This window comes from Macrobrachium rosenbergii, chromosome 11, assembly GCF_040412425.1.
Source record: "Macrobrachium rosenbergii isolate ZJJX-2024 chromosome 11, ASM4041242v1, whole genome shotgun sequence".
Classification (NCBI taxonomy): domain Eukaryota; kingdom Metazoa; phylum Arthropoda; class Malacostraca; order Decapoda; family Palaemonidae; genus Macrobrachium; species Macrobrachium rosenbergii.
Window position 1 is genome coordinate 48994162 of NC_089751.1, and position 16455 is coordinate 49010616.

Sequence of the window (16455 nt, forward strand, 5' to 3'; positions counted from 1 at the left end):
GCAACATGGCCTTGTATCAGTCCATTTCAAACCAGTCACTCTCCCTGCTACAAATTCTCACACATGCTTAAATTACTTCATAATAACTGTTGTTCTCAACCACTTATCTCATATAAAATACATCCTACCTTTCAAACTTCTCACATACTGTTTCATAACAAACACCTGGTTGGCAAGAATATATGTAAGTCCAAGCTAAGATCAATACACATTGGTCTTTAGAAGAATTTACCTGTTTTTCTCAGTTCTCATCAAGCCTGGGCCCCTCCTGCTTGTGAGAAGTGTCATAACCACTAGGCTATGGGCCATTTGCTAGCCAGGAATTTCCATCTTTAATCATTTAACTTTTAAGGCAAATATCACATTGACCATAGGTCTATAGAAGTTATATTTTTGAACTGATCACTTTTCCAAAAGCTCATTATAAAACCTTCATACCACTTGCTGTTTTTTCTTATTAATATGATTAGAGCCAAATTCGGCCTAGGCTATTGCATGTACCGATGTCATTTGCCACTAAATCTTAAAAGTAAGCAATTTTGATGATGAAGTGAGGCTGAAGATTTCCAAAAACATTTACTGGTCAAACACAGTAAACGAAATTTCATGATAGCTCCAGATGCTCATTCACATTCCTCATGGCTATTGAGTTCACTAGTTCCTTTGGCAGTCTCTTACTATTGAAATCAACTAGTATCTTGTATGTGCAGTATTGGCTTTTATTGAAAATGCAGCACTTGTCATACCTGATTTGATTTGTTTAGTATACTGTGTTGTATAAATACAATTCTAATGGTTCTACCATTGGCAAAATTTGAAAGTAGCCTTTGTTTGAAATTGTTACTTTTAAAGATCCTGAGAAGCTGCTGACATCAAAACAGAATAGGGCTTTAATATTTCTAAAAAAAGAAAAACAAAAGTTCTGAAGTACGTGGCATTAGTACCTACCCACCATTACATCAACTACTGTCACAATATTCAAAACCACTACAGCTGCTTCACCTCAGTAATTACCACCACTAATGGTACCACTTCTCCAGCAACTATCACTTCGACTTACATAGCTAACACTGTTTCCATCATCATCAACACTCACCATAAGGGATACCATTTAAAATATACATTGCTTACCACACTGAAGATACTTTGTAACTTCTCTTAGGACCTGTGTGACTTAGGTGCATTGTTTACTGCTTTTTATCTTTAATCCATTCTCTCTGGTATTCCACTACTTAGCTGCCTCACTGCTTTAACATGCTTTTCTCCAACTCTTAACTCTCAGTTAAATATAAATCCCTTGGGTGAGTATATGAGAATCTTGAAATGTGATTCACTGGGCTCTTTAAACTAACCTGTAACACAAAAAACTGTTAATTACTACTACCAGCTTAGAGCAATTGTTGCTACCAGTACTGTACTAACAATACTCCCTCCACAATCACTACCTCTACTACATACAACTATCCCTACTAACCTTGTTTCTGCTATCTTCAGAACTAACTACCATGTACAAGGATAAAATGTTAAAAGATTATCTACAAGTAAGGCCTTTCTCAACAATTTTCATTGAGAAATTATGCAGGAAAGGTGGGAAAGAAACCACTTTTCTTTTACTGATGATATAGTTCAAAGCTAACTTTTCTCTGTGCTACCAAAGTAGAACTTGAAAAAATACAGACTGTACTTACAGAGAAGGATGCTACATGAATGCCTAATATTCAGGTGTTTGTGAATGGAATTTTTTCCATTTCAAGAGTTTATGCACTGGCCATTTCTGTGGTGGAATTTAGTGTGAGCAGAATATAAGCAATGCGAACAATGAAGAAATACTATTACCCTAACTGTATGTGATATACTGTAATTTACAAAGTAGAATATCCTAAGGCAGCAACTCAACACAGATCTAAAATTAAGAATATTATATAAATGATATTTGTAAATATTTCTAAATTAAATAAACCAAAAGCCACTTCTTACATGGGTGTGGAAAAATTCAGGAAATTAGCTTGCAAATATATCCTGCGTAAACAGCCAATACTAAATTTAATTGTGTAAAAGCTGCAGATCCCCAAAATGTGGCAGTTACTTTTGCTAGTCATTTTATCAAGGTATCACAGAGATCTGTTGATCAACTGCATGCATGCTATCAGCAGAGGTATGGAGAAGGCAACAGATTTCCCGTAACATGAAACATTCGTATAAACTGCCCTTTTCAGCAAAATAGTCAGTCAGGCCTGAAAAATAATAAGGAATTGACTTCTGGCATACGACAACCAACATACTATGATCAAACATGCCCAGAATGTTCCACATTGATTAAACCTGGTTTTGATGAAAAATGTTATTACCTATTTACCCAGACTGCCAAATCACAATTCTCACTGGTCTGCGGCAAAAGTTTCTTATAAAAATTACATTTTACATAATAATGTCTTCCATATACTGTATAATAAAAATTAAATACATTGAAGACTTGGCCTACATTCCCTTAAAGGAAAATTCCTTATAAGGAAGTCTTTTAAAGGGAAACCCTTGAAGACTTGGCAGTCTCTGTTTTTTATAATTAGGACAGTCAAATAAAACATTAAACAGTTGCATTTTCTACACTCTAGGACTGGACCATGTAAGTATCCATCACATATCCATGGGTTAAACTCATATCAACAGTTTGAGGATGCAACACAAATAAGTTAGTGTGGCTTCCATTTTGAAGTAAACAATGTCACAATCAAATAGCAGGCATAATTAGTTTTAATTTGCTTCTATGCTCACTATTTACTTATGAGAACAGATTCAGTAATGGCACTTTAATCACAATGGCTAGACTTGAGCTGATCACAGTAAATACAGATTTAACATCATCCAAATTATTTCAACAATTATATCAGTTTCACATGGAATGAATACATCAGGTAATTTTTTGTACTTGAGAATTTTTCATTTGATTCAATTTATGAAAGTTTGGTCTTATGACCTGGCACTGGAAGTTTGGTTAATCAGCACCACATGCAGGAGAATTTTTAGGACAATATTTGGAAGAGCTACAGCCCTTCCAGAGTAACATACTTTTAATTATGATGCTTGCTGAACAAAGTGTACACAATTCTGCAGAAATCAATACTTGGTAAAGAATAGCTAACTTGTTTTATTGCAGAATATAGAAAAAAATTCATAAATCAATATGGTATTTGAAGCCATCAGTAATGTTGTAATATATTTATGCTATCTATTTAAGCTATTAATTTCACCTGTCTGAGTAAAACTGGTACCTGCACTAGCATCTATTTTGCATATGACCACTTTATTCTGTGGAAGTTTACAATTCAAATTAGCTGTCTTTTGGTTTCTGTTTTATAAAATCATGTACAGTATAATGATAATCATCATTACCAAAGCACCCTATCTCACCAAAAAGACCTTATAATACTTCGTAACGTGGTGCCTCTAGGGTGTCTTACCAATATGCAACCCCTAAACACACTCAATAACAAAGATAAAATAAAGGATACCTTGTGGAAGAAGTGCTCAATATTTAAGGTTACCAAAGTGAAGACAATGTGCAATTGCATTAAGTTAGGCAGCAAAGCTTCTGATATTAAAACAGCTTAAACTGACTTGATTTTTTCTTTCAGATACATACCTCGTCATTTCAAACATTTTTCCTACAAAACCATCAAACAATATTCAGAAAAACATACCAATGGCTATTTTCATTTCAAATATTTCTAATTCCACTTATGACTATTACACTATCAATTTTATAATTATTATGCATATTTCAACAATTGCAGTTTACAAATACTAGAAAATAAAAATTAAATAACACACTTCAGGTATGTGAGTTTACATCGAATGACAGCTGAGAAGTTTGGATCTGTGTCTCCCTAAACAATCTTATAATCATCATCAGGAAATAATAAAACAAAAAGAACAAAGGCTCTTGTTGCTGTACTTTTATTTGATACTCCGTCTCACAGGAAAATACAACAAGAAGGAAACAAGACAAAAAAACATCAACTTTGGTTCTTCAGTGTGCACTGGTATAAGACTGTGCAACTAAGCCCGGGCCAATAATTTACTTTCTAAATTGCTTGCCATTAGAAAAATACGATACACCAATAAAAAAGTAAGACCTAAAGATTATATAAAAAGTAACTTGTGCTATGAGTAAAATTGGTACTAGCGTCTATGAAATTAAGCGCTAATAATTTACTAAGACTTGAGATGAAAAAAAAGTTGTAAAATTAACCTCTGCTAATACAGCAGAGATGATATTTCATAGTTGGCTTTCTTTTACATTTCATCAGAGACCTTTGCTTAGGCACAGTCTACACTAACCACCTTTTTCTTCTGATATCATAACACATACATATTCATTCTTGACAGGAACCATGCAATGAAAAAAAGAGATGAACTTTGCTCATACTCCAGCAACCCCTTAATCAGCATCCTGATTACAAGAGATAAAAAGCGCAAGATACCAAGTTTTAGGCACTGTACAGCCAGATTCATTGGAGGGCAATATGCTAGACCAAATTTCAAAGTTACGATAAAATGGAGTGCAAGTTTATCAAAAGAACTGAACATTAAAAAGTCAATAACAATACTGTTAATACTTATCATTCTAAATGATGAAACTGCCCACACTACAAAATTTATTCATCAGCATAACCATCATCATTCCACCTCACATGACAAATGACTGAGGCATCAAGAGGCAACAATAGTGCAGTGTGTATCAGCTTTATTCCTAACAATTACCTTGGTTTGACACAATAATGTGGCTTTAGTGTGATAAAACTTCAAAGCAGCATATGTGTTAAAGAAGATTTTCAGCAGCCCCCAATACAATAACTGGCAGAAATAGCATTTTTTGGGGGAGTACAGCACTGTCATCAAGCGTCATCAGATAACACGTGTGGCAATCACAGAAAGACACCCAGACATTATGCGGGACATCATGATGCCTTACCAAAATAGATATAAATTTTTAGACTTAGGCATTATGGCAGAAATATTAATACAGTATGATTGTTTTCATGGACACCTTTACATTCAGCACACATGTATAATGAAAAAGGTTGAAAGGTTGAAACTATGCATAATATGTCCAAGTTCAGCTTTGACTTTCAAATACCCTTTCTTTACTTTTGCACATTATAACAGTGGTTGCAAAATTTCTTGTTAATTTGTATGGCACAATCAATTCAGTTTTACTCAAAACTAATTTAGTTTTGTTCCATTAGCCACTAAGTAGCAATGACAGAGGGGATGGGGACGCAATAAATGGCACAAAAAGTACACAAGCTTTGATCATTCAAAAAGATACTTTTTAAAATGACATCTCTGAAGTCCACTGAATGCATCAAGAAATTAGTATAGTAAATGTATGTAAGCATTAACTTGGGCACAAAATTGATGGTCATGCAACATTTTGTGCACACAATAATAAAGGATGTCTGAAATATTGTCATACAAAACCAAAGGCGATAAACTAAGAGTGAGAGGAACCCATACCTTAATAGCACTCGCAGTGAATGTAAAATTATGCATATGGGGACCTAACAAAATAATAAAGGCAGGCTCAACACCATGGGTCTGAGAAATATGTCCATAGCCACAATACTATAAGAAAGTTTAAACATACAATATATCATAAAACCTCGACCTTTTATTATTAATATAATTTAGAAATAACACAGGTACTCCACTGCCAAAACAGACAAAAACAGAGAGAGAGCACTCCTGATATTGGGTACTAAAATGGCAGTGGAACCTTGAGTCAACATTCTCATAAAAAAATCCTCATGACACTTTGGCACAAAGATGGAGGAGAGAATAGTCGTTGAATACACACTGAATGCAAAGGCAGGGAAAACTTGACCACATTCATAATAATTAAAAAGCGTAGCTGTGTGGCAGTTCCCATATCCATATTTTCTCCCGACCTTTTTACGTTTACCTACAATATTAATACCAGTTTAAAGATAATTTTATAAAATCCCCTGGCACTTGCATATGAAAATCAATCATCCTAAAATTACAATCCTAGTTATGACTATAATAAAAAATACAATATTTCCTTTACATCAAAAGTAATTCTAACTACATAATGACAAAGCAAAGTATTTCATTAATAAACCAAGTAAAAAAAACCATTCTCAAGTAATTTACAATAAAATAAATGATTTCATAACAGGGGAATTTTTACTCATATGTACAATATTATGCCTGTCAGGAGTTTACAATGGAATATGGGAAAATCAAACACCTGCCAGCATGAACATGCAATTGACAAAATGTAAAAAAAGGAAAAAAATGGAACTGGAATACACTTAATTGGTATGTAGAATGACTCAGAACATCCGACAGAGGAAAGTCAACTCTCCGCTAATTAAGTACAACTAGTAAGTACAACTGGGATCGTTGAAAAATTACAAACCATACATGTTGCTACACCTCGTTCTTACTTATTCTGACAGGTGAGCACCAGACAAGGAATCTTTGTGCAGGTAACACGCAGTACATAAAGGAGGACCAGCAGGAAAGAACAGTCTCCTTCCTGTGCTGTACATTTGTTCACTCCACACAGACCCACAAAACTCTCACAACCCCAGCTTCAGTATAAAAAGTTACATCCCTTGAACTCTGTCCCGTGACTACCTACATAATAATAATAAAAAAGGATGTAGCCCTTCAGTTTAAGTTTAGCAGGTTCACTTACCAATTTTCTCTTAAAAGACAGGGCTGAAAGTTAGAATATCCTGATGGTGGGTCAACAACAAAATCCACACCATAAGCACCTAGTCCTTATGTAGAAACCCACCAGGGGCTGATCAATGATAAGGACATGAAAAGAAGGAGATGGGACATTCCACTGCAATGTGAAGCTGGGAGTGTGGGAACTATTAATCTGACCTATAAACAGAGAATCTTATGTGGGTTAGGAAAGGAACGGGGATGGAGAGGGATCATGCTTAGTGGGAGTCTTAAAGAATAGAAGAGTAGAGAAGATAACCGGAATGCTTGGGATGGATGAAAGTTGGAGGTATTATTGGTCAAGGTCGGCTATGGAAAACAATAAGAATTAGGTAAAATAATTCAATGTTATGAAAAAGTTATAAAATTATGGGAGTTTATCATTGGCCAACACTGGTTATTATTTAATTAGGATTAGGGTTTTTTTTTAGTGTAAGAGGTTAATTGAGGTGAGGTTAGGTTGTGGGAGGTCACTGGGATGACTGAGGATCACACTGCAGCAGACGAACAATTGAGGGATCACTCTTTGCCCCTTCAATAAACTCCTCTAAGCTAAGTTTTCCATCTTTATTTTTATCCATTTGTCGGAATATCTTATCTGTACGTTTCTCTGGTGTGCTCTCATCTTCTGGCATCTTCATCACCGATCCCACCATCTTGTAAATTGCCTGAAAATAGGTGATTGACATTAAAAATAAAGTATAGTTCACCAAATTATCTTGTAAAAGTCCTGTCTAATACCATCAGTTTCCTTCTGGCACCTTTATGTATAACCAGTTTCCAAAGGATCTCTTGTAATCTCCGTGACCAAAAATCAAGTCCAAGTTACTACATTACAGTGTGTCATCAGAAACTTATGCACCTGTAATTCTGACTGCCCTTTAACAGCACATGATGTGGAGATTACTACAAGAAATAATCTAAACAATTAATGCTGTGTAGTTAAAAACAAAACTGAACTGTACTCTCGTAACAGCAAATGTACCCAAGTGGCTTAATTTAAATATTATAAATTGCCATTTTATTTTCAATAAATCTTATATGATGTGCACAAGGAAAAATGTATATTTCTGAGTTCAGTCCCATGTCAGCCGGTGAAATTCCATTACAGCACGAATTTCTAGGTATAAAAATGCTAGATATACCAGAGAAAAAGAGCTTTCAGGAAAGCTGGGGTTACTACCCCCAGTCGAGCGTCTTCTAGGAAGACGTCGATATAAGGAAGGGTGAGTGAAATACCACTACCACGGAAACATACTCGAAAGATCTCTCCCTATCAAAACCCCCGGAACAGAGCGGTGAGCCGTTACAGCCCCTACACTCAACACCCGCCAGGACGGCGACACCAGCGCCACCTACCTCATTCCATTTTCTAGCACGTGATTGCGACCTTTTCCTTTTGTGTGCTCGTGCCCTTTTTTGGATTTATTTTCATCTTCGCCATGTCATCGAGCAGCCTTACCATCTCCAAGATAAGTACCATCTTCTTGTGGGGTTTTGTTCTATTTTTTGGCTGTTATGGTCTCGTCTTTTCATAAATATTGAGATCTTATTATGACGCCACGGCGTCCTCCGCCAGCCATGTCGACCGCGAGGCGACCCCATCAGTTCTTTTCTGTTGGGGTTGTCTCCTTGTCGTTATAGATGTATTTTTGCCCCTTGGTTCCCATCCTGGTGGGTTCCCTGCGGTGGCTCCCCCCCTTTTTTCTCGAATTTACGTATCATTGGCCTGTCGGCCTTTGTGAGGGTGATGCCCCGTCCAGGTACCCCCCCCACAGGTTGGGTTCCTTATTATTTTTGGTCTCTATTAGGCTAATTATTTTATTCTTGGAGATGGTGCTCTCTTTTTATTTTATTTTATCCTTGTTTACCTCCTCGTGGTGGCGGCAGCCTCAGATCTAACCGCTTCCCCGAGGTAGGCTACGCACCCTATTGAGCACATTTTTGTTCCCATTTTTATGTGTGATGGTTATTTAGTGGAGTAGGCTTGTTTTGCTTCCATCCCCTTGCCCTTGGTGTGAGATCATCAGGTTGAGGAGTTTTGGTTGCTGTTTCCTCCGGGGTCGTTTTTGGTGGGCAGAGTGAGCCCCTTAGTTCTCTTCCTTCATTTGGGGAATAGAGTTCTTTGGATGTGTTTCCTCTAGGCTAGTCGCCTCCTTGCCCCCTCTTCTCGATCCCGGTTGGTTCTCGGCACAAAATTTCTCTCCCTGTTGCTTCCTCCTCCCCTCCGCACTCCTTCCATTTTCCTAGCCTATACTAGGTTAGGTCCCTATTAGGCTTCGCCTAGGAAGGAGTCGGGCATCGGGCTGGGTAGCTTCCCTTAGTAGTAGGCCACCCTCCCAAGTTTCATTATTCTTGGAGTGGTGTATGTGTGCAGTTGAGCGGGTGATATTTTTCCCCCTGTCTCCTGTTCCCTTTCTTCGTAGCCTACCTCTCTCCCCTACTCCACCCCCTCCCCCTCACCACCCCTCCAGCCTTGCTCTACTGGGTGCGGGTGACGCTAGATGGCGTTTTCTCCGAGTTCAGGGACTCCTCCATTTGGTAGAGGGATTCGCTCCCTCCCATACAGTCCCTAGCATCGCTGTGTTGGTGTTGGTGGTTCGTTAGCTCGAACGTGTTCGACACTCTATCCCACACTTCTTTTCTCCCGTCGGGTTACTTGGCTAGGGTAATATATATTTGCTCCGCTTATGTTATGAACATACGAGCATCTTGCCCACCTTGTTTCTCCGGCGGGGAAGTAAGTGAGGAAGGGATTTATATTATATAAGGAGCGGATCCTCCGGTCTCCGGAGTATTTACCCTTGTACCGTCACTTGTTTAATGTTATTGTTTATGAATATACATATTTAGATAAGTGTGTTTATCTAACGGAGTACTCTCCTCATTTAACCACACCACTGAATTAAAATTCTTAAATATTATACAGCTGGTCCACAGGGTTTGTTTTTATCAATAAAGTTCAAATTTTAATAAACAAATTACAGTGCTTTAAAAATCTAATAACTGGAGAGACAGGAAAAAAAAAATGATAATTTAAAAAAATTTTCTTAACTGATTTGTTGTCAAAACCTGATACTCATTTAGTTTAAGCTTGGACACTCAATAAAATAGTCTTAACCTACATTCTTTGTATATAGGTACGTATTATGTCAAGTGAGCCATTCAGAGAAAATTAATGGGTGAAAAGACAGTGACCAATATGAAAATAAATTAAAGTGACTTCAATGTGACAATCTTTCTGGTATAAAGAATACCCATAATCCAGCAGTAAGTTTGAAGTTTAATTTTTAGTTATTCATTTCCATAGTTTTTTTTATATAGTTAAGATGATGGATTTGTAAAATAACTGATAAGGACTGCTACATTTGATATAGTCATGGTAGTTAAGGCTTTGGCTGCTTTGCTGGCACAGTATCTTTATTTCTCTGTTTCTCATGAGAAATAATCCAACGCTGGTGCTCTGATCATCAATGGTTACACAAAAATGATTAGTCATTATGGAACATAGACTATTAGGTTTTATTGAGATAATTTCCCAAGGCTATCTTGCAGTTACAATGAAAGGGCACATGAACCACTGTTTTACAGGCTGCTCAGTGGCTTACATCAAGTGAAATGGTGTCTTCAAAGTTGTCTGTTCATAAAGAACAGACCCAGAACTGGGAGCAAATTTTAACATGAGCTTTACTCCTCCTCTGTCTATGACAGCTGCTCAAAGTTTATGGGTAAGTAGTGATGATTTTCAATCTTTACCTCATGTTTTAAGAGCAATGAAACCCATGCTCAAGGTCATGCTGGGTTTATCAATGAGAGGTCCAATATGACCAAACATTGAGAGAAAAATGGAGTGAGGAAAAGGTGAGGAAGCCTTAGCTTACATATTTTAAAGCTACGTTATGAAAGGCAGTTCTTGGCAATTGCTATCTGAGGCTCCATCAATGACAAGGTGCTAGAAGCCTAGGGAGAAACAACTTGCTTATCATGTAACGCAGTTGAAAAGGTCTAAAATCACCCCTGACTGTCTTTCTATCTACATGACACTTTAAAAGATTACTGGTAAATTTCAAAGGTCATTTTATGTGTGGGCTAAGGGGCTAAGAAAGATTTGATTTGGTTACTAAATGGATTGGGCTTTAACTGCTCTACCCTTATGAACTGTACAGCCTTCATGCATGTACCACACTTTAATAATAAAATATCATAATCTGTGCCAATGAAATGTCTTTATGATTTCAAGGGATCCTATGCATACCAGGTGGATAAAATATGTGATCATGAGATTGAGACGGCTCTCTTCTAGTTTGCGAACACTGTATCTGTATGTGTGAAGTCCCTTTTTACCTTCTTGTTTTAAAAGCCAACAGTGCAATTTATTCATCACAAAAGGTTGCCTCTTCAAGTACCAAAAATTAAAATCCTGTAAACAGTAAGTTTTCATTGTTTGTTATCTTACACTTCAACATGCTACTTAAAAACTGAAAGTCAATGATACCAAAGATGAATACTGTATACAATTCAAGAGTACCCACAAAAACAATCAACAGAGAATAAAAGCAAACTATAAATTCATAAAGCGTGAATATTTATATATAAAATAATGTACATTGTCAGTGCACCTTAAAAATTACATGAAATACTATTAATGAAGAAAATATACCAACTTAATGACAAACAACTGCTAAAAGTAAAAACTGACAGCATCATCATCTTGATTTACAAATGTATTTTCATGTTTTCCAAATTAAGAAAAAATATAGATATGTAGCAGTCACAAAGGGACAAAGCAGCAATCACATAATGGCTGTAGTTGACAAGCAACTAGGCTCAAGTTATGTTGGTGTTACCAATCTTATCATGGAGCAAGAGTTTCAGAGCACCTTGCCATATTACTGAACTCAGAAAAAAGGGTGAAGAAATAATGGTTGGTATATTGCACAAGAAGACCTCATTTGTAGGTCATCCACCCTTTCAGTATATACTGTATTGGTAAGTAATGTATGTTTAGGGTCAATGACCAAGCAACCGTGATATCACTTTATGATATCACATTAATCATTCATGGCATACCACACCTAAGTGTTCCGGTCTCCAACAGAAATGAACTTCTTTTCTTAAGATGCAATCTCATTAAAGTTAAATTTTCTGGAATATAATACGACTGGGAATCAAACAAAATGTTAAACAGCTTTAAAAATTGCCTTCACTACTGCTACTATTCATAATCAGCATGGATTCCATAATGCATCATCAAGTGGAAATCTACCTTCTTATCTTATTCCAAAGGGAACTTTGGGAAATCTTGTGTAATTCCAAAAAGAATTTGAAAGAGTCTGGCATATGATACTGTCAGTCTGGTTCACTATTTATGAACTGGCTCCTTTCTATAAATTCAGGTTCAATCACTTTTAGCTCTTATGCCACCCATTCTCAAAATGTGGCATTCTTTGCCTTCCTCTGTTCTTCCTAAATAAATAACCCATCTTTTTACCATATATAACCAGAAGTCTTTGTAACAGGAGCATTTTTTTATCCTCTCAGAAGTCCCTGACTGCACCTTTTATTATGACTAAGGTCTTTTGACAAGCCATGTCTAACTCAGTCTCTTCAGAATTACTATACAAATGAATAAAGCTGAGCAGTATATATTACAATGAAGCTTGGGTTATGAATTCCAGCATAAGGGAAGAGAACTCCTAAACCAGTATCAGGATCAGATTTGGAGGAAGATACAGAATTTGTAAGTTGCCAGTCATGTAACAAAATCTTAAGTAAGCGGTGGCTTTTATTTTTCCAACAATTAAAATATCAATAATAATATTTAATAATTTCCAGGTATGACAATAATATCAAAATTAATTAATTTAAATGGTTCATAGAGTACAGTATATGCAATTCACTTACAAGTTACTTTCAATCTCCTATACGAACATGGTGTTAACATTTGAGGATCTCTGTTATAGGTTATCTCAGCTGCATTCATAATTGCAAGATTAAGGTTTCTGGTAACTCTGCAGTTTACATCAATTCTTACCTTGAAGATATCTCAATGACATCTAGTATCTGGCTATCAATGTTAAATTCAATTTCTTGCACTGGTGCTCATATTCTTAAGTCTACGTGAATTACTGCAATTTGACAGATGTCTTTTACTTGTGAGATAACTCTGACAGAATTTATGCAGCTAAGTGGAATCTGCAGCTGTGTGGAATCTGCATCAGTGGTGAAAGACTGAACAATCCCAACATGAAAAAAATATTTTCAACTGATTTGTTTCCAAAACTTTACATTCATTGTTAATTATATTTTAGATGTACACTCAAAAAATGCTCAACTCTTTATAGTGTAACTCTACAGTCCATACATAAATGAACTGAACCATGTGGGCTATTCATCAAATATCCATGGGTCACATGAGTGACCATTCTAAGAAATGTTATATTGTTAGGGGTAGTTACAGCAGTGGCTGCCTATTCAGTTTCTTTATTTCCTTTAATGCCTAATGGGCAGGAATAGAAAATATTTCTACACTTTTACCATCCTCATGTAATTTGTGAAGTCAAAATTATCATCATTCAGGAGTTTAACCAGACCACTGACCTAACTTATTTTGCTTTTAAAGGGCTGGCCCAAAGGATTTTTCTTTATCAGTGCTGCAGTTTTCAATTTTATTAAATTACAGCTCCTAAAAAATTTATCACTGGGCTAATTGTGAATGATGGAGACTCTATTAATATTTCTGTAACTGGTTTGTTTCCGAAACTTGACCTCTGTTGCAGATTATATTTTGGACAGACACACAAAAAATGTTTAACATATTTCCATATTTTTACCCTCTTTACAGTACATAATTTAAGGAACAATATAATTTATTGTGCAAAGGTATTTTCTGGGTTATAATTTTGAAGGGTTTCTACATAACTTCTAGAGTTACTATAAGTTACGTGTTTATGCAATAGTATACTGTTAATCATTTTAACGGGTGAGCCCTATTGCTCATAATTCTGCTGTGAAAACAGAAGCACTCTTCAGTCAAGAAAATTGGTATATGTTTGCAAAACTGTTAGGTAAAGAAAATGGTATATGTCTTGTTGGGTCATATGGCTGCAAATCCCAAGCCTGATTAAGATTTGGACCCATTAGTATATACTGTATAGTGTGGACATTCGCATCTTATATGTTCTCCTGAATGTTGTTTATGATGTTCTGAGTATGCATAGTTTTTTTATATTTCAAGAACATACAAATTTGTATCTTATGCATAGTACAAAAGCTAGTTCTACTACTGGAGGAAATTTTAAACAAAACTGAATATTTTGACAAAACTTCACCAGCTGAATTTTTGCCAAAATTCTAACATTCACTGGTGGTTAAAGTTTGTACATAAACATAAAACATGTTTACCTATAAGTGCTGACCTGCAATCTCTGCATACAGGATTAGGTCAAGTGGTCTATTCTTCAAATCTCTGCTGGTCAGTCAAGTGTGACCAATTCAAAGAAGTGATAAAATAACCTCAATGTGATGCTTCTTGTACAGTAGCACGAAGAATGGTATAATCCACCAATGGATTTTACCTGTTTCAATTTGCTATTATCAATTTACCAATTCATAAAGTCTGTACTATATTAGATATACTGTAATGGGTTTTAGAGATGTCAAATAACCACTGACAGAAATGGCCACATCTGATCTGGCCAAAGTGGTTGTGGCTTTTTTCCTTATCAATATCTTCATTTTCCTTAGTCCCCACCTGAGCAGGGATCCAATGTGTGAAAACACCTATTGTACTACAAAAAAAAAAGTGCAGATGCCTTTGTCTGTAAACCCAAAAATGAAAAAGCAAGGACCCACGTAATGGATCATATGGTTGAGAAATAAGAACACATTACAGTGAAAGTACAGTTTTTGAAAAAATGTCATTGGCATTCTTTTTAAATAAAATGTCTCTATCTACTGGCCAGATATTCATAATCCCTTGACATCACAATGAGAAGTAACTCAGTGATGCAGTAATAAGTTTCTCTTTAATCATAATAAGTGTGAGTGCTTAAAAGAATACATAAGCACCAAACATCTTCACTAGAACAATGGCTTAATTGAGTAAAAGCATGAAACTTTTTACTGTACATTGTTGAATATGTTTACTACATATACAGCCAAGAAAAAACACATAAAACTTACTGTAACAATTTCCAGCATCTCTTGCCGACTGATGTATCCATTGCCATCTAAATCATACATTGAGAAGGCCCATCTTAACTTCTGTTCTAGTTTGCCTCTGGATGTGACGGAAAGTGCACAAAGGAACTCCCTGAAGTCTATTGTACCATCTCCATTTGCGTCGAAGGTCCGAAACACGTGCTCCGCAAACTGCTTGGGAAATCAAGTGATGAAGAGTTGCACACAATCTAGTCAAACCTCGTTTGGATGGCCCCTTTTTGATTTTTACTTAACTTTTTTAAAAAGTTAATCTGAAGAGATTACAACTGAAAAACTTACAGCCACTGAAAATACTCTATTGCCAATTTACTATGGCAAAAACAAAAGGCAGAAAATCTAAGAAATTATAGAAAGCACAAAATAAACAAAATCATAAGTTGGTAGTCTCTTTAACCTTCTTCTCTTAGTTATATGAATCCATGCTTGTTACTCACTGAAAGTTAATAGCCAGAATATTAAGGGGTTTTAGGGAACGAGGTTTGACTTCTAATAATTTGGCGTCACATAGCCAGGATACAAAGGCAGGGTTTACAAGGCTTCTATGAGATCTATATAATTCTCAATCAATGACTCTTTTATAGTAATTTCATATACAGTAGTTTTCATAATCTTTCAACACATTTCTTAACATACAGAGTAATGATAGTTAGTGATTACACAGAAATATGAAATCTTTAAGAGAAACTGTTACAACATGCAGATTACACTGACAGTAATTCTTTAATGTTTCCTTGTACTGTATTAATGTTTAAGAAGTTTTTTATTCATAGGATAATTGCATTAAAATGTCAAAAGAGCAAAGTTCATTTTAAAAATATATTTTCATATATTTCATCAACAACACTTCATTTCTGAGAAAAAAGATCTGGTTTTAATGTAAAAATTGGAGAGGTAATTACTACCCATGCAATTTAGTACACTGGACAGCGTTAGGGTTGAGTTGTGACAGAAGGAAAAAAAATATTTCTTGAAAAATATTAGCAACTTTCAGTGCAATTAGTTACATCATACCACTTCTGCTGTTAGGAGCGTAACATAAAATATACCAAAAACTTTACAAACTGGGGCCCTATGACAATTCCAACCTGTCAATACTAGACAGAAATAATCTATGATGTCTACATTTAGTAACAACATAGAAAAAAATCTTCAAATCAATCAAATTACAATTACAAAGACTGGTACATTTCCATTATACATTTCAAAAAAATCAAAACACAGGTTGCTAGCAAGTGCTTTTATACTTGCTTCTTCTACAAAGATAACATCTGTGACATGGCAGTCATCTGATATCTTTACAAATTCTTTTATCCTTCAGTAGTTATTGTAACATAAACCATTTCTTCACATGCAACTGGCCACTTCATTTTCAGGAATCAATAGAAAGGCTGTAACATCAAAAGTGACTCTAAGGAATTACTAACATAATACCAATGTGAAGAACTACAATCTTTACAATTATATGTAAACATG

The 16455-nt window shown here is 35.7% G+C and overlaps 1 protein-coding gene across 2 annotated transcripts in view; it reads right to left on the reverse strand.

The window, feature by feature from the left end:
- Positions 1–3938: 3938 nt before the first annotated feature.
- The window catches only part of Nca (neurocalcin homolog), a 16107-nt gene continuing 3590 nt past the window's right edge, over positions 3939–16455 (reverse strand). The window contains exons 3-4 of one of the 2 annotated variants that reach the window (XM_067111912.1): positions 14944–15132; positions 3939–7427 (exon numbers count right to left, since the gene is read on the reverse strand). In XM_067111912.1, coding sequence (XP_066968013.1) covers positions 7230–7427; positions 14944–15132 — 387 coding nt within the window. In that variant the 3' untranslated portion in view covers positions 3939–7229. Of the gene's footprint in view, positions 7428–14943; positions 15136–16455 lie in introns of both variants that reach the window. The other variant, XM_067111911.1, reaches the window with a different exon arrangement.